Source organism: Pelophylax lessonae (genome assembly GCF_965119305.1).
Source record: "Pelophylax lessonae genome assembly, chromosome: 12".
Taxonomy (NCBI): Eukaryota; Metazoa; Chordata; class Amphibia; order Anura; family Ranidae; genus Pelophylax; species Pelophylax lessonae.
The window spans coordinates 185,420,790-185,440,704 of NC_138779.1; the positions used below are offsets into that span (position 1 = coordinate 185,420,790).

The 19,915-nt window shown below is 44.4% G+C and overlaps 1 protein-coding gene across 1 annotated transcript in view; it reads right to left on the minus strand.

The window, feature by feature from the left end:
* Positions 1-19,915, minus strand: part of TOMM40 (translocase of outer mitochondrial membrane 40) — a 63,144-nt gene that overhangs the window by 23,868 nt on the left and 19,361 nt on the right. The window contains exons 2-5 of the mRNA XM_082274086.1: positions 15,700-15,903; positions 13,892-13,959; positions 9,299-9,391; positions 4,839-4,940 (exon numbers count right to left, since the gene is read on the minus strand). Coding sequence (XP_082130212.1) covers positions 4,839-4,940; positions 9,299-9,391; positions 13,892-13,959; positions 15,700-15,898 — 462 coding nt within the window. The 5' untranslated portion in view covers positions 15,899-15,903. The remainder of the gene's footprint in view (positions 1-4,838; positions 4,941-9,298; positions 9,392-13,891; positions 13,960-15,699; positions 15,904-19,915) is intronic.

Sequence of the window (19,915 nt, forward strand, 5' to 3'; positions counted from 1 at the left end):
TTACTTTTTCCTCATTTTGTTACGTTACAGCCTTATTCCAAAATGGATCAAATTCATTATTTTCCTTAAAATTCTACAAATAATACCCCATAATGACAATGTGAAAGACGTTTGTTTGAAATCTTTGCAAATGTATTAAAAAAAAAAAAAAAAAAAAAAAAAACTCACATGTACATAAGTAATCACAGCCTTTGCCATGACACTCAAAATTGAGCTCATGTGCATCCTTGAGATGTTTCTACAACTTGGGAGTCCACCTGTGGTAAATTCAGTTGCTTGGACATGATTTGGAAATGCACACACCTATTTATGGTCCCACAATTAACAGTGCATATCAGAGCAGAAACCAAGTCATGAAGTCCAAAGAAATTTCCATAGACCTCCGGAGCAGAATTGTATCGAGGCACAGATCTGGGGAAGGGTACAGAAACATATCTGCGGCATTGAAGGTCCCAATAAGCACAGTGGCCTCCATCATTCGTAAATAGAAAAAGTTTGGAACCACCAGGACTCCTCCTAGAGCAGGCCACCCAGCCACACTGAACGATTGGAGGAGAAGGGCCTTAGAACCCAATGGTCACTCTCCAGAGTTTCTTTGTGGAGAGGAGAACCTTCCAGAAAAACAACCATCTCTGCAGCACTCCACCAATCAGGCCTGTATGGTAGAGTGGCCAGACAGAAGACACTCCTCAGTAAAAGGCACACGACAGCCCACCTGGAGTTTGCCAAAAGACACCTGAAGGACTCTCAGACCATGAGAAACAGAATTCTCTGGTCTGATAAAACAAAGATTGAACTATTTGGCCTGAATGGCAAGCAACGTGTGGAGGAAACCGGGCACAGCTCATCACCTGGCCAATACCATCCCTACAGTGAAGCATGGCGATGGCAGCATCATGCTGTGTGGATTTTTTTCAGCAGCAGGAACTGGGAGACTAGTCAGGATCGAGGGAAAGATAATTGCAGCAATGTACAGAGACATCCGTAAAGAAAAGCTGCTCCAGAAAGCTCTGGACCTCAGACTGGGGCAAAGGTTCATCTTCCAACAAGACAACGACCCTAAGCACACAGCCAAGATAACAAATGAGTGACTACTGGACAACCCTGTGAATATCCTTGAGTGGCGCAGCCAGAGCCCAGACTTGAACTTGATTGAACGTCTTTGGAGAGATATGAAAATGGCTGTGCACTGACGCTTCCCATCCAACCTGATGGAGCTGGAGAGGTCCTACAAAGAAGAATGGGAGAAACTGCCTAAAAATAGGTGTGCCAAACTTGTAGCATCATACTCAAAAAGACTAAAGGCTGTAATTGGTGCCAAAGGTGCTTCAACAAAGTATTGAGCAAAGGCTGTGAATACTTATGTACATAGGATTTTTTTTTTTGCTTTTTATTTTTAATAAATTTGCAAAGATTTCAAACAAACTTCTTTCATTTTGTCATTATGGGGTATTGTTTGTAGAATTTGAAGAAAATAATGAATTTAATCTATTTTGGTATAAGGCTGTAACAAAAAAAATGTAGAAAAAGCTAAGCGCTGTGAATACTTTCCGGATGCACTGTAATTACGTTAAGTTTAAAAATTCACCATCTTAGAAACACATGATTATCTAAAAGGTCACCAATCCTACCACTTGCCTTCCACTTAGGAAGAAATTTGTGGCATGGAAGTCCTCCAAGAATATGGTTTGTAGGTGGATGCGTTTTTCAGAAAAATATACACCAGTTTCGGACATTAAAACTGGTGTATATAAACAGCAAGATAACAGGGGCTTCGGTCTTCTGGATTTTTGATTATATTATTTAGCGGCGAGGTTTTTGCAAATTGGTCAATGGCACATTGCAAATTCAATGGTCCCATGGGTCATTTTTGAGAAAGATGAAATCAATCCATTCTCTCTTTTGGGCCTTTTGTGGGCAAAGGGGTGTCTCAGCGAGCAAAAATCGCCCCCCCCTGAATCAATTAGTATTCCAATCCATTCAACTTTGGAATAAATATAAAACAGCTTTTGGTTTGATTTCAAGTTCTCCCCCCTCGGGCCTCCTTCTTAGGAGACCTTAAATTTCCTTTGGGACTATGTAGACCAGAGAATTTTTCATGGTGGATAGCCAATGACCTGACGCACTTACACAAATGTATTCATGACTCCACTTTTATTACTTTTTCTACAATTCAATCACCGTTCCAAATACAATGATGAGTAAGGCAATAATCATCATGGTTTTTGTCCTTTCCTTATTGTTACATTATGGCAAAACACTTCATTGTAATTGTATTCATTTTATTGTACCTTCATTGTAAAAATTGTATTCATTTTATTGTACTGCCATTTTTAGAGCCCATTCACACTAGCGCGACTTGTGAGTCGACTTGTGTGCCCTCAAGTCGCTTGACATAACAAAAGCAATGTTAATCAATCAGTGCCGTCTTAATTGGCACTACTGAAGTCGCTCCAACTTCAGAAAAGGTTCCTGTACTACTTTGAGGCGACTTGTGATCTGACTTCTCCCATATACTTCAATGGGAGTCACCTCCTTATCTTAATTGAAGCGACTTGTTCTCAGACTTTCCAGGAAGAAGAAAGAGATTAGCCAGGCAATCCCCACATTGCAGCCATGCCTATATGATAGATATATATACACATATACACACACATATACATACACACACACATACATACATATATAATGGTATATATATTCCATTATCTCTGCTTGGTCTGTGTGAGTGGCACTGGTGGACAGTGATTCGTGGCACTGGTGGACACCGATACTTGGCACTGAAACGTGGCACTGGTGGGCACTGATACGTGGCACTGGTGGACACTGATTCGTGGCACTGGTGGACACTGATTCGTGGCACTGGTGGACACTGATTCGTGGCACTATGTGACACTGGTGGACACATACGTGGCACTGGTGGACACATACGTGGCACTGGTGGACACATACGTGGCACTGGTGGACACATACGTGGCACTGGTGGACACATACGTGGCACTGGTGGGCAGTGGCACTGGTGGACACATACGTGGCACTGGTGGGCAGTGGCACTGGTGGACACATACGTGGCACTGGTGGACACATACGTGGCACTGGTGGACACATACGTGGCACTGGTGGGCAGTGGCACTGGTGGACACTGATACGTGGCACTGGTGGACACAACGTGGCACTGGTGGGCAATGAGGAATGAGTAAAAAAAAAAAAAAAAAACAGAAAAGGGGAATTAGGTCACAACACATATTCTGATTGGCCAAATACAAAGTCGTCTGTCATACAAGTCACGCAAAATAATTCACAAGTCGCAGTAAAGTCGATGTAAAGTCGCGGTAAAAAGTCGCTCCGACATGGGGCGACTTATGGTCGCGGCAGTGTGAACCAGCTCTTACCCTGAATAAAAAGTTTGCAAAAAAAAAAAACTTGTGTATAAATATGACTGGACACTGAAATCACATTATAAACACAAATGCATATAAATTACAGGTAGTCTTATACACATAACAGTAATCACGAGTTTAGTAATAAGAATCTCCCCCCCAGAAGGGAAAAAAAAGATAAAAAAAAGGTCTATTGTGTTAAGTAGGCAGAACTGCAGTATTGCAGGCTCGACAGTGCTGCCCGCATTTTATTAACCACTTAAGCCCCGGAGGATTTGGCTGCTAAACGACCAGAGGGTATTTTGCGATTCGGCACTGCGTGACTTTAACGGACAATTGCGCGGTCGTGCGACGCTGTACCTAAACGAATTTGGCGTCCTTTTTTTCCCACAAACAGAGCTTTCTTTTGGCGGTATTTGATCACCTGTGCGATTTTTTGATCACGCGCTATAAACAAAAAAAGAGCGTAAATTTTGCAAAAATAGCAATATTTTTCCCTTTTTTTTATATGAAATTCCCCCAAAAAAAAATGTAAAAATCAAAATTTTTTAATATTTTCGGCCAATTTGTTTTATGCTACCTATGTTTGGTAAAAAAAAAAAAAATCGCAAAAAGCGTATTTTGATTGGTTTGCGCAAAAGTTATTGCGTTTACTAACAAAGGGAAAGATTTTTGTCATTTTTATTGGTTTTTTTTTTAACGCGTAATGGCGGCGATCTGCGATTTTTTTTGCGGTACTGCGACATTGCGGCGGACAGATCGGACCCTTGACTGACATTTTTGACACTTTTGGGGTTACCAGTGACATTTCTACAGTAATCAGTGCTATATATATGCACTGTTACTGTAAAAATACACTGGTAGTGAAGGGGTTAACTTTATTTGAGAGGGAGGGGCTGTGTGTGTCCCTAGGGGCGTGATTCTAACTGTGATTGGCTGTGGCTTCAACTGTATGCAGAGTGATCAATGGATCTACATAGTAGATCCATGTGATCATCTCTCATACAGAGAGGAGAATGACAGGCAGCTTGTTTACACAAGCTGCCTGACTTTCTCCCTCTCCCCCGCCGATCGCAGAGTGGCCGGCGGCGATCGGGTCCGCCGGTCACACGCGCGGGGGGGGGGGGGGGGTCCGTGACCACGCGGGAGCGCGCCTCCGGCGGCGCGCTTTTGCTCCCTAAACCCTCACAGGCGAGCAACGTAGACCTACGTCACTTTGCCTGTGAGGGGCTGACCGCCGCCGTAGATAGTCGTGCGGCGGTCGGCAAGTGGTTAATGGGCCATAAGAGGTGGGCCACAGAGTGACAAATGGGGTGTAACGAGAAGTGGATAGCAATATCTGCTCTCAGATATAAACGAGCCCCTTGTCAGAAGACATAAAGCACCCTGAGAAAAGAGTATTGCTGGATATGACAGTCAAGCTTATGGTATTAAACTATGCACAGGCCTTTTTGTTACCTGAAGAGCAATCTTTGATCGGACACACTGAGTGAGTTGATGGATTATTTGTGCGTTCAGGCTGCCGCTGTTATCTAGGTCTCCAACTAAAACAGGAAATGCCTGGAAAAACAAAGCACAAGAGAATAAGCAAGTCACCTTTACAAAGTGATTCAGTTCTCTTAACTTCAAGGCACTTCTGCTTAGCATGTTGCACACTTCTAAATCTCATGCGTCATTGCAAGCCTACTAGACAAGGGCTAAATTCATGAAGCTATACCGTATGTGCTCTTTAAACCAGTGGTTGTCAACTTCTGAGCTTAAGGGGCCTCAAATGCAGCCCCCGACATCAATGTTACCACCACAGACTGCTGAGGTCAGAGGGCTGCACATCACGTGTGAACCTAAACAGACTTTTGGGTCTCTTCTCCGACATCCATGTCCCCCATTCGGTGGGTTCCACTGAGGGTGCAGGTCAGGCTAGGAGTCTGCCCTGACTCCATGTAATCCACAGAACAAGTAGAGAAAAATCACCACACAACATACTAGCCCAGCGTGTAATAGGTGAACAGCCTTACTCCATCAAGACTATGCCCCTGACATGTTTCACCCACCCACGGGGCTTAGTCATGGAGGTAACCTCTATTACATGCTGGGCTTGTATGGTGTGCGGTGGCTGAGATTTTTCTTTATTTGTTCAGCACATCATTAACCAAAGGGCTGCGGGTTGGGTACCAGGGCTGTAAATAGTGAGAAACAATAGAAGGAGGTTCCTGCTGTAGTTTCGTCCTAGCCTACCATGGCCACTTATGTGGGCCCAGTGTAGGAAATTTTGCCCAAGAGAAGCTCTCTTTCCAACACCCTCCTCCTGATAGTGGAGAAGCCACACAGGTGTTTGTAGAGCTTGTGATTTTATCACTTCCACTAGGTGGTCCACCCTAGGACACTTGCTGGCAAAACAATTACACTTAGACAAGATTGCCAGACTCCTTACATGATTTGAGAGGGAACGTAAGCAATGGAGCCCTCTCAGACCTACAGCCTTTTAACCACTTAAGCCCCGGAGGATTTGGCTGCTAAAGGACCAGGGGTTTTTTTGCGATTTTTTACTGCGTCACTTTAACGGACAATTGCGCGGTCGTGCGACGCTGTACCTAAACGAATTTGACGTCCTTTTTTTCCCCACAAACAGAGCTTTCTTTTGGTGGTATTTGATCACCTGTGCGATTTTTTGATCACGCGCTATAAACAAAAAAAGAGCGTAAATTTTGCAAAAATAACAATATTTTTCACATTTTTTTATATGAAATTCCCCAAAAAAAAATGTAAAAATCAAAATTTTTTAACATTTTTTGGCCAATTTGTTTTATGCTACCTATGTTTGGTAAAAAAAAAAAAAAAAATCGTAAAAAGCGTATTTTGATTGGTTTGCGCAAAAGTTATCGCGTTTACTAACAAAGGGAAAGATTTTTGTCATTTTTGGTGTTTTTTTTTTTTTTTAACGCGTAATGGCGGCGATCTGCGATTTTTTTTCGGTACTGCGACATTGCGGCGGACAGATCGGACCCTTGACTGACATTTTTGACACTTTTGGGGTACCAGTGACATTACTGCAGTAATCAGTGCTATACATATGCACTGTTACTGCAAAAATGACACTGGCAGGGAAGGGGTTAACTTTATTAGACAGGGAGGGGTTAAGTGTGTCCTAGGGGCGTGATTCTAACTGTGCAGGGACATTGCTATTGGTGTAAAAGCAAAGATCAACAGTTCTACATAGTAGAACGGTCAGATCTTCACTTTTACACAGGGAGAACTGACAGGCAGCTTGTTTACACAAGCCGCTCTGTCTTTCTCCCTTCACAGGAGCGATCGTAGTGTGACTGGCGGACATCGAGTCCGCCGGTCACACGCACTGACTTATCTGTGAACGAGCCGCGGCGGCCGCGCGCCTCGGCGGGCGCGCGCCCGCCCGCCCGCAATAGGCTCGCAAGTCAGTGACAGGCGAGTGACGTACCGATACGTCACTCTGCCTGGCCGGGGCTGACCGCCGCAGTATATAGTCGTGCGGCGGTCGGCAACCGGTTAAATGTACAAATTGCATTAATTGTAATTCCTCCATACCCAACAAAGTACTCTTGTATAGGACTCCACTGATCCTACATCAGCAACAGCAGGGACATCTTACATATATTTTAGTCACACCCCTCCATACAATCCTTTTGGGTAGAGGTTTTAAAAAGGCAGTTAAAAAAACGTAAACAGATTTCCTGATACCAGACATTGTTCTTACTTCACCATTACATCCCCAGGAAGACATATAGAGGATCCGGACATTTGCCCATTTACTCCATGCAGCCAGGAGTTGTATCCCAGATTTATGGAAGCAACCTCTATTACCCTGAGAGCTAGCAAAAGTTAATGATATCAAGCCAATTGATGACAGCAAAGGCAATAAATTTCCTCGGCTCTATTGCAAAGATTTTTCTTCTACTTATTAATATGAAGCCCTCACGTGTGCTGACCTAAAAACATAAGTAATTTGGATGCGACTCGTGTTCTGGAGGATTTGAAGGATGGGAATTCACCCTCTCCCCCTCTTCATCTCTTCTGAACCCCCTCAGTCTCTGATCTCCTATTAATTCTCTTCTTTGAAAATTCAGCCCCTTCTCCCCAACTCATCCTTGAATATTTTGAAAGCCAATTGTACTTTGGTGGCCATATTCCTTCAGATACTTCCAGGTATGTTATCCCTTGTGCAGCAAATATTGATGCTGTGCAATAAGACCGTTTAGCTTCAAGGATCCCTGAACAATCGTGATGTACCTAAATGGATAATAGTGCTGTATTAGGGACTTGCTGTATTTCGCTGGGTTTTTGTTTGTGAAAGCATTGCATTGTCTCCCCTGCACATGTTTTTGGTTTTAAAAAACAAAAAGCTTTCACTAATGCGGAGCAATGCACCTGTCATAGCTGTAGGTCATATATGTACCCGCTAAAGCCAGGCCAAAAAACAGCGTTCCCCCATCTAGCCTTGTTGTTATGACTAGTGATCGACCAAATATCGGCAAAGCCGATACATCGAGGGCCGATATGCACTTTTCCCGATATATCAGAAATCGGCCCCGGAGGTTACCGACATTGCCGATATTTCGGGAAAGTGCATGTACCGGAGTGATGCCTGCAGCTAGAGGCATCACCCCGGTACCGGTGTCCATAGCCGACGATCGGCTGTCTTGTAATGACAACCAATGCGGCTGAGAAGCTGCTCGGCTGTTATTACAAGAAGCGGGAGGGGATGCCCCCCCTCCTGCCGCCTTCTGCGGCTCGCCCGGGTCTCCCGTCCCACCAGGAGACCCGGGCAACCAGCCTGCACGGTCGCAGAAGACCCGATCAAAGCAGCATTCGGCTCTGATCAGGTCTCCATGGAAAAAGCCGGAAGTGATGTCATGAGTGACATCACTTCCAGGTACTGTCTGGCGCCAGATTTAAAAAAAAATTACAGCATTCAAAAACAGCCAAACTTGGTGTTTTAAATGCTTTTAAGTGCAGAGAAGGGGTTTGGGGTCTTTTATACCCCCAGATCCCTCCAAAAAAGTACCTGTCAAAAAAAAAAAAAAAAATGTACAAAAATATCAGCCGATACCGATATGCATTGGCCAAAATATCGATATCGGTAACAAAAAAAACGATATAGGGCGATCACTAGTTATGACTTTACTATGATGTTCCCAGCTGTTAATGCTTGCCCCTACCATCACAAAGGCAAGCTAGACCTACTGTGATGGGGGGGGGGGGGGGGGGGGGAAATAGAGAGAGTGTATGCGCGGGGTATAAAAAGAGAGAGATTAAGGGGGCAAACTGTTTCAGCTAGAAGTGTCTTGCAGCAAGCCAGGATGAAGGAACGTCATCTTCTGGAGTTTTCAGGAGGTATGCAAGCTATGGCATGTGCATTTTTAGACTAAGCTGTAGTTTGCCTTTGTCTACTGGTGCCCCTTAACTGCGCTGGCAGTTTCTTAAAAAAAATTAACGTTTAAATATGGGTTTAATTTAAAGAGAAGGGTGGCCTTTATTTTATCTTTCAGCAATTCTGAAGTCAGAATGTGGGCGGAAGAGATCTATAAGAAGAAGAATACTCCAGTAATTACAGACTTTTTTTTTTTAAATAACCAGCCAGGCAGAGAGAAAAGTGACATCTGTGCTATGTATACATATAATGTGTGTTTTCCAAATCAATATAACGTTTATATTAAATAATTCATAAAAAAAAAAAAAAAAAAAAAAAGGGAAGAATTACCAACACAAATTAAAGAATTGTATCCATAACTTATTTGCAAAAAGCAGATGGCCACTTCGCCATATGTCGTAATTACAGTATATACAGCAAGAATTTACAGCTTTATGTGAACTTTCAAAAAAACATTTTCAGAGTAAGATTTTAACAAGTGTAGAATTTCCATTTCATTTAGAGATATTCTCACCTCCGTTGGGCTCAGCTGCTTTGTTCCAACATATGTGACTCCAAAATGATAATTTGAATCCCCGACAGTACTGAGTGCGATCGTATGGTTTACCTGAGAGACAGGACAAGAAATGCGTTAAACCAACATCGTATGTGTGCCAACACCCAACACCCGCTGTCAAAAGGGACTGAAAGCAACTCCAAGTCACAAACTAATTTAAAAACTCTCTTGATCAAATAAATACTGTATCAGCAGTAAGGCCATGACTGCTATCTCATATGTTAGTTGACACTGCTCAACACTACAGAAGGTGTTGCTTGAGTTTGAGGGCATATGTAGAGGTATCACCGATACACCATTAGTAATAAGCAAACCATTTATTCACTATCATAGGGGGCCACTACCAGCCTGAGGAAGGGGTTCTCAACAGACACAAAGAGCCGTTTCCTTTAGTCTTGTGGAAGTGAATAAAGTGGGATTTTTGACTTACCGTAAAATCCATTTCTCCGATGTTCATTGACGGACACAGCTCCTGATTTTTCTTAACCATTGGGTTATACTGTCCCCTACAGGAGTAGGACACTAGGCAGGAAAAAGCTTGACTACGCCTATGGGCAATCCCAGGGGGTATACACCCACTTTTAGCTATAAGCACTCAGTTTTGTTACAGTGTCAGAAGAAAGCCAACTCCACAGAGGGGTGGGTGCTGTGTCCATCCGGAAACCAGCGAAGATCTCCCCCACCCCGGATACGGGTGAGGGTGCCCCTTCATGCAGAGGCAGCCTTGTCTGCAGGTCTGGAAGAGCCCGCTCCTGGTTTACCAGACCAGGTCCTCTTGGAGCCCTGACTTTTGATCCCTTGTCTTGAGACCCTGAGGGACGAAAAAAACACCTCTTCTGAGCTGAGCAGAATGGCCCACGTCTACCAGGGGGCTCCTTGCCCTTGGTAGCCTGTGTACTCTCCCCCCCCCCCCTCCCCTGTGAGACCGTTAACAATGTCATCCAAGGAAGCTCCAAACAGGCAATACCCTACAAGGGGGAGATCAGATAAGTCCTAGTCTGGTCCGCAGACCAGTATTTTAGCCAGATAATACGCCGAAGGACCACTGCTGATAAAGACAACCTAGGAATCAAAGGAGCCGCATCCAAGAGGCATTACAGATAAACTGTAGCCCCTTGACCAACTGATCCGCCAGCTCCGCAAAGACAGGGGAAGCGGTTTCTCCTCCAGGTCCCGGCCTAAAAGTTTAGCCCACTCGGTCAGAGCTTGCGACACCAGGGCAATAGAAAATACCGGCCTAAGTACTGAACCAGCCACAGCCACATATGAAGGGCCAGAGCCTCTGCCCTCCTATCAGCTGGATATTTAAAGGTCGGGGACTCCTCAACCGGAATGAAGGTAGCTTTATTTACCCTGGAAACCGACGAGTCCACTACAGGTGGGACCGCCCACCTTTAAAAACGCAATTAATCCTCATAAGCACACCGCAAGCAAAAAGCGATTAGGAACCACTGCCTTTTAGACAATGTTGTCAAAGTAAGCAGAAAAGGGAACACCGTCGCCCCTTTGGAGGGCTTGTATGTGCCAAAAGGGACTGGCGCCTCCAACACAACATCAGCCGCAACCTCCAGTTTTAAAGTGTCACGCACTGACACAAACAGTGCATCTACCAGCACTTTTTCATGCGCGGCTAGAGAAGCAGAGGAATCAGCCCCACTATCTGAGCACTCCGGGTGTGTGGACGCAGACCCAGTAGGGTCACTATATACTAAGCTCACCCGGAAAATATAAAACATTTATCGTTTGTGGATTAACTTCTTCACTAGTTACTCATATTCTTAGCGCTACACTTTATTATTATTGTTTTTATGAATCACTGTTGGTTGATTTTGTGTTAGCTGCTTTTCACATCTATCATAATTTTATTTTTCAATTTATTTAGCGCAGAAACACCCCTTTAGAATTTTATTTAGGGGAGGCCGCCAACTGCGATCCCGCAAGGGGACACCAACCAAGGGCCCACGAATGGACCACCTACTGGACCCAGAAATAAAACAAGGGGGGGTCGCCCTCCGAGTCCTCCATAGATGGCATAATAGGAAATAGCCCCCTAAAAGAGGGCTGCCCGCCATGACGCTGTAAGTAGAAAAGAAAGTTGCACTTCCAGACCCAGGAACTTGGAAACTTGAGTTTTATTCTTCAAATCAAAAAGGTACAACATCAGACAGGAACACAAGACAAACTGGACAGCAGACGCGTTTCACACCTTGTGCTTATTCATTGCTATGACGCTGACATGCAGGCAGGGTACCCTGATGGTCCCACAGAGCTAAAAGGGGCAGGTGCCCCACATAATAATGGCGGCAAGGCTGTCATTAAAAAATTAAGCGCCCCCACAGCGCCACCCCTTCCAAGGGAGGCGCCAAGCTGACCACATGGCTTAGCAGGCCACGGCCTAAATTTTTGTGGAGGCCTAGCTTCATGTGCAAGGATCCCAACCCAGCAGATGCCCAAAGGAAGTGTGGGGGCTTCAGCTAAATGCACTGGAGCCGCCCCCAATGGAGGTGCCCGCCTTGGCCGCATGGTCTAGTAGGCCGCTGCGTAAACATTTGTGGGTGCCCAGCCACTAGGACACGAGCCCCAGCAGAGCCTACCAGCCAGGGGCAGCAGAAGGGGGGGGGGGTGCCCAAATGGGAGGGAGTGGCTTCAGCCATCCTCACAGGGGCCGCCTCACGTAGTTTTCGACTAGTAGGCAGCAAAGCTGCGGCCTAAATTTTCGGCTTGATATGGTCGCATGAGGCGCGTACCCGCGAATGCTAAACGATCCCCCAGCCCAACAACTGCGACAGGGAGCCCAGATGATATCCCTGCCCTAGTCACCAACCCTCAGGGTGGCAGGGAACCCTGCTCAACCCCCCCCCCCCATTTCGCACCAGGAAAACCCGGTCAGCAGCAACTCCAACCAGCCCCCCCACCCCCAAACCCTCCAGGCGTTGAGGGGGGGGGGGGCAGCTACTTACCATACCAGGAACAAGGTGGGCACCGCTCCATCATAATCTGGGTGCTGTCGGCCAGGAGAAACGCTGCGACTTAGACAGAGGCCAGGTCATATGCGTCCTCATGAGACATTTAACTCGCAGGCCAGCCCCTGTCCAGTGGGGCTATGTCGCAGCCGACCTAGCGCAGAGCTGCAGTCTGCAGACGCTTGCTGGCCAGACTGGGGGGACCCTCTGGATTTAGGTTATGCAGTCCGTCGCCCAGTCCGGCAATTGATTGCTATTTTGTTCCTTAGAATCCACAAAGATAGGAAAAAATTCCATTTAAAAAAGAAAAACAAACAATCGCCAGGACCAGAGATCCCAGCAAGAAACTAGCTCCTTACTCCTGACTAGGCAGAAAAAAAATGAGTGCTTATAGCTGAGAGTGGGTGTATACCCCCTGGGACTGCCCATAGATGTAGTCAAGCTTTTTTCTGCCTAGTGTCCTACTCCTGTAGGGAGGCAGTAAAACCCAATAGTTAGGAAGAATTAGGAGCTGTGTCCATCAATGTACGAAAGAGAAATGGTTTTCTTTTTACCAATAGGGTTCTGGTGATAACTCTTTGTATGGACATTGCACTCTGTGCCACCCATCACTGCAGCATCCAAGACTATATAGTTTTTGCCTGTAAGGAGGGCAGCAGATCATAAAAGTTTATGGCTTGAAACATGCTAACCACACAGAAGCTTATGAATTCACAATGTCATTAAGACTCTTTTGCTAAGCAAATTTAAAAGGATAAGTTAATATTTGTAAAGAAATAAATAAATGCACATCTTTTTTTCTTACCTGCAAATGTACATTTAATATATAGATTTTTTTTTTTTTTTTTTTTTACTAGGAGCCTGGAAAGCATTACACCCTCGATCAGCAAAAGAAAAAAAAAAAAAAAAAGGTCCAAGTCTCTTTCACACCAGTGGACTGATCAGGTCCGCCTGTCTGTTTGTCAGGCAGATATGATCGTACCACTCATTGTACTGTTTAGTCGGCAGATGGCAGCAGACAGGTGTCCACTGACACCCTCCGACATCCAATCCTGTCCGCTAAAAACAGACGGTTAGAAATACATTTGCTATCCATCCGGCGGAACGCATGACAGTTGGATGGAAAAGGACATGCAGTCCGTTTCCATCCGTTTGCCCCATAGAGAACAACGGGCTGTGTCCGTGTCTGCTCTGCATAACGGAGCGGACACGGAGCGGTCATCCGCCTGCTCAATGGGGGGGATCAGCAGAGAGATCCCCTGCTGAGCAGGCAGATCTGCATGACGAATTCTGCTCTGTCTGATAGGGGCGGGCCCAACTGCTTAAAAAGCATGAGCTGAAATTAGGCTTCAATTTTGTTAGTTACACTCCCCTTCCCCCAGGTAAACTGCTTCTGTCCAATAGTAGCTCAGTTGCTTCCTAAAACAGGGGGAAATAGCTTAAAAAAAAAAAAAAAAGCTAACGTAGCCAACACATCAAGATTGCTAAGCTGCAATTTATTACATTTTTGGGTTTATTACTGCTTTAAATGCATCATTACATATATCATTATTGTGTTCGATCATAGATACGCTTTATTGGGCCTTACCTGGAAATAGTTACTCAACCCTTTATTTACAGTAAGTTTCACACCTTCCATCTGCATGGGGAATAATTCTGTGAGAAGAAAGCAAATCAAAGGAAAATACATACAAAGGAGATTGAGCAGACACATGCTTAACAATCAATTTGCTCTTAAAAGACAGTCTACTTTTGGCAAGTGATGCGCCAAATGAAGCGTTTTCTATACTGAGAACTGACACAATCCCTTTGTTAATTGGGAGCAGCACCCACTGCCATTTCTAATTCACTCAGAAACTGGGCAGGTAGCACAGATAGACCTGAAACAGACCTATTTACTTTGTTAATGTGGCCCATGCCACTCGTACCAGTTTCCTTCACCAAAGCTTTGATAATTGACCCCAAAAAAATCTAGCAGTGGAACATGGAAAATTGCAAGCGGCTGTCAATGCGGCACATCTAAGGGTCAATTTATAAAAAGTGTATATGGTGTGTTACTCTCGTGCTACCAATACATGGGTCTTACAGTAAAAAGGTGGTTCGGCTCCTGCTGGCACTCTATAGGTTATCCACAGCTATTGACCAAGATAGAATGATAGGTAAAATAGTGCTGTGCTGCCAAATCAGTGATACAATATCCTATATACCAAAGTGCAGTGATTCAACAAACATTTAAAATAGGATGCTCTAGCACCTATAGATTCATACATCCTACTACAATAAAATCCAAGTGCATATAAATCACATAAATTCGACAAAGTGCACCGTACTATTTTTGTAGATTTAAGAGGTGAATGGGGAATCTACTGAAGAGGTCATGTGGGAGTGACGCAACGCGTAGGGCGTGAGCGGAGGTTACCAAAAGTGACGTAGACACTGAAACAAGTATGGCACTCATAGATTGTTGCTGTTTACATGTTTTTTAATGTGAGTTTCAACTGCTTATTTTAAATACATTTTTATTAACTTATTACACCATGAGAAGATCTATAATATATAATATAATACATAACCCCACCTTGTACCACATGGTGAGAGGACCCCTAGAAGTCTCAGAGAGTACCCATTACCATCATAGAGAATAGAGCATTGGGAAACAGTACAGAGGACACCTAGAGGCGGGATGGATACACAGTAATACCAAGGGGGGGGGGGGGACATTACTACATGCTTTTTTTAAGCAAAATTCAGGTGAGAGGCTAGAGAGCACAGTGGTGTCACCTGGATTAAGGAAATAATTATATATGGACACTCATTATTAAACGGTGAAGAGATACAACATGGGTACACAATAAGGACTATTCTTATTTATTTTAGTCATTGTAGGTTTTCATTTGTGAATATTTGGAATGAATATTCGCCTCTTGAATCTACATTAATGCACGGTGCACTTTAGTGATTTTATATGGGATTTATATGCACTTGGATATTATTGTAGCAGGATGTATGAATCTGTATAGGTGTTAGAGCATCCGATTTTAAATGTTCACTGAATCACTGCACTTTGGTATATAGTATATTGTATCACTGACCTGGCAGCGCAGCACTATTTTACCTATAGTTCTAAACATATAAAAAGATCTCTGTGTTTGTATAATTTTCTCTAATTTTATATATATATATATATATATATATATATATATATATATATATATATATATATATATATATATATATATATATATATATATATATATATATATATATATATATATATATATATATATATATATAATTCATACTTTTTTTCATGAGGAAAGGAGCAAAATTGCAGAAAATGCTGCATTTTCTTAAATACTGTCCTTATGATTATGGAGCTTAGTGTCTCAGACTCACCTTTGCATTTGCGGTGACACTCTTCAAAAGTTCCGGGATTAGGTAACCGTTCCTCCTGAGGTTCCTTCTTTTCTGCTACTTGGCCCAGGCCAGAGACGGGGGGCATTGTGAAGCCAGGAGGCACAGATACTAAACCGGGTCCCACAGGGGACCCTGCAGGAGGGGGAGAGGGAGAGCTGGCAGCCAAGACATTCCCCATGATTACTGTGAAAACAAAGCAGAGGAGAACAAATCAGGGAATAAACAACCAAAAGACCATGTAAAGACCCTTCAACCATAAGTGCTGAGTTTGATAGAATGGGGTACAATAATCACTTAAAGACAGTCCCAAAGCAGTTTTACTGCTACAGGGCGGCTCTCCTGTGCAGAATCAAGGATACACACTATTTTACCAAAATTATTGGGACACCTACCTTTACACGCACATGAGCCCCCCCCCCCGCCCCAAAGCACCCACCATGTTGCTTGGTATGGCCCAGGAGGAGGAGGAAATGGGAGGGGGGGCTCTCTTCCCCTCCCCCCTTTTCCTGACCTGCCAGGCTGCTTGCTCATATAAGGGTCAGGTATTGTTTATTTTTTTGGGAGGGGGACCCTAACCTTTTTTTTTGGCGTGGGGGTTCCCCTCAAAATTCATACCAGACCCCACGCCATTTTTTATTTGGCATAGGGTTTCCTTTCAAAATCCATACCAGACTCAAAGAGCCTGGTATGGCTCATGGGAGGGGACCCTACGCCATTTTTTGGGTATCAACTGGGGTTCCCCTTCAAGTTTCTCAGAGCACAAGTCGAAACATCATGATATGACTTGGATGCAACTTCTATTCAAATCAATGGGCTGAAAGTCGGATCAGCTAGAACGGCTCTCATAGGGAACTATTGATTTTTAATAGAGGCAGAGAAACGCAGCTAAACATGCATGAACGCCAATGCAAAAAGCTACTAAAGTGTTTTTACAGCAGCTTTTTTTCTGATGTAGGTAGTGGCTTTGCAGCTCATTTTTTCTAACGCCCTGTGTGCATGGGGACTTAAAGTGCACTTACCCGTTAAATACAAGTGAAACAAATGAGCAAAGAGCCGGCTCTATCCAAGAAACGCTGCAATTGTACAAATGTCAGAAAATGTAGTCAATTTACCATCTACTGATACTACAGTCTGGTCAGATTTCATGGAGCAACGACCCCTGTCTCTGGGTGGGTCCACATGTTCTATGCTGTGCTTCCTCTATACCTGAAAATAGGTGAAGACCATACCATGGGAGACAAAGGGAATAGCCCAGCTGCTACTTTACAGGTCTTGAAGCCCTGGTGTCCAACCAGTGGCCCTTTGGTGTTTGAGGTGCAGCCCTCGGACCCAGCAGTGGGAGTTTTGATTAGTAATGGATCTGTATTAGCTGTGCTTGCTACCAATTTTATGTAACCTATCCCCAGTCTCTGATAGCTTGATTCCAGTCTCCAACAACTCAGTCTTTGACCATCATCTCTTGGAAGTCTTTTGCAGGAATACATATAATAAATAATGTATGCCCCGATGTAAAGGCAACATTTTTTTTATGTTCTGGATAGAGTGGAGAGGGATTAGTGTTGTGTCCCCATTGGGGAGATTTACTCTGCAGAATTGTCCTGTTTACCTCTATCACCGAAAGTGAACGTTAATTTTGTGTTGTCACCAGAACAGGAGGAGGAGTCCTCCAATGGGGATGTTAGTTCTGGTGACAACTAGGGATTACCTCACTTTACAGGGATTTCCTCTCACTTCCTGTTTTGGCTATGAGACAGGAAGTAAAGGAAAACTTCCCTTCAAAAAAAAAAAAATCTGGCAAGGGTTATAACCCCCCCCCCCCCCCCCCTCCTTACTCTATCGAGAATAAAAGAAAAATTCAAGTTAGACTTACCGGTAACTTGTTTTCCAATAGTCTTTCAGGACAGCAACTTAGAGAGATGGCTCCTCCCTCTCCTCATCAGGAAACACCCCATCCACCAGATTTTAAAAGGAGGCTTCTCCCACCATTCATCAGTTTGTAGAAGAGTACCTCCGGCCCATGCTGGAACACATAAACAGATATGGTTAATCACAGCAATACATTTTTATACAATAGGGCGGGATCCTCCTGCTGTCCTGAAAGACTATTGGAAAACAAGTTACCGGTAAGTCTAACTTGAATTTTCCCTAAAACGTCTTTCAGGACAGCACCTTAGAGAGGATTATCGAGACTTACTCAATTTAGGGAGGGACCACAGCTTGCAGGACCTTTCTGCCAAAAGCCTGATCTTCAGCTGCCAAGAGGTCCAACCTATAGTGTCTTGCAAATGTAAAGTAGCTTGACCACGTAGCCGCTTTGCAGATCTGATCTGGAGTGGCACCAGCTTTCTCTGCCCATGTAGTGGCTAACGCTCTAGTAGAGTGAGCTCTGATCCCCTGTGGGGGAGACAATTTCATTTGGGAGTAAGCCTCTGAAATAGCGGATCTGAGCCATCTGGCTATTGATCCTTTTGATGCCTGGCGACCTTTTTTGTTGCCAGAGAAAAGAACAAAAAGAGAGTTTGATGATCTAAACTCTTTAGTAACCTCCAAGTAGTGTATAAGAACCCTTCTTACATCTAGGTAGTGAAAGCCTTCTTCCTTATCTCCTGATGGATTAGGGCAGAAGGTAGGTAACACAATTTCTTGTGAGCGGTTTCTCGTTGAAGCTACTTTTGGGAGAAACCCTGGATCTGTCTTGAGAATTATCCTGTCTGGATATATGGACAAGAAAGGTTCGATAGCTGATAAAGCATGTAATTCACTGATTCTTCTTGCTGATGTTATTGCCACCAAGAAGACCGTCTTGAGGGTAAGGTTTTTTAGTGTAACCGTTTCTAGTGGTTCAAAAGGTTCCTTTGTGAAGGCCTGAAGGACCACCGACAAGTCCCATTTGGGGAAGCTTCTGACAGGCACTGGTCTGGAGCGGGTAAGGGCCCTGAAAAATCTGATGATTAAAGATTCTGAAGAAATGGGCCTTTCCAAGAATACCCCCAGGGCTGTAACTTGTACCTTGAGGGTACTTACTGCCAAACCTTTTCCTGCGCCCTCCTGTAGGAACTCCAAAATTGAAGTAGTACTGTTCAATTTTTGATCTTTCGATTCACACCAGGTATTATATGTCTTCCAAACTTTTGCATATATATTCCTTGTGACTTTTTTCCTACTGGAAAGTAGAGTAGCAATTAATGCGTCTGAAAATCCTTTCCTTTTCAGCAGTTGCTCCTCAGATACCAGGCGGTGAGCTTTAGCTTTTCCACTTCTGGATGATAGACTGGACCTTGAAGCAGTAGGTCTTGACGAAGAGGGAGCTGAAAAGCAGGTTTGACTGACAGTTGAAGGACAGTCGAAAACCAAACCCTTTTGGGCCAATAGGGTGTGATCAGGATCACTGAGGCTCTTTCCATTTGGATTTTTCTCAATACCAACGGAATGAGCTGGAAGGGGGGGAAGGCATACCCCAACCTGAACCTCCAGGGATGTGCCAGGGAATCTACTCCCAGAGAGTTGTCGCTTCTGTGGAGTGAGAAGTAAAGTGGAAGTTTTGCGTTTTCTTTCGTTGCAAACAGATCCACCTCTGGCTTTCCCCAAGTCTTGGTTATCAACATGAAGACTTCTGGGTTCAAGCTCCATTCTGCTTCTCGGATCTTCTGCCTGCTTAAATAATCCGCCACACTGTTTAGTGTACCTTTTAGGTGGATTGCTGACAAGGAAAGTAACTGCCTTTCCGCCCATTGCAGAATTTCCGTTGCCAAAAGCTGTAGGGTTTTGCTTCTTGTGCCCCCTTGCTTGTTTAGATATGCCACTGTAGTGGCGTTGTCTGAAAGGACTTGAACATGAGTCCCCTGAAGATTTTGAGAGAAAGCAGTTAGGGCTAGGCCGACTGCCTTTAATTCCTTCCAATTTGAGGATTTTCTTGTCTCGGTCTGAGACCAAACCCCCTGTGCCAGGTTTTGGTTCCAGTGGGCTCCCCACCCCCACCTGCTGGCATCCGTTGTTAACCTCTGGTCTGCCGGGAAGGACCAGGCCAAACCCTGAGACAAGGTTGTCCGATTTCTCCACCACCAAAGGGACCTCTTGACCTTGGTGGGGATTTTTACCTTTAAGTCCAAAGTCTCTGGATTGTGATCCCAGATTCTGAGGAGGAAATATTGGAGTGGTCGAAAATGCAGCCTTGCCCATTGGACAGCTGGAATTG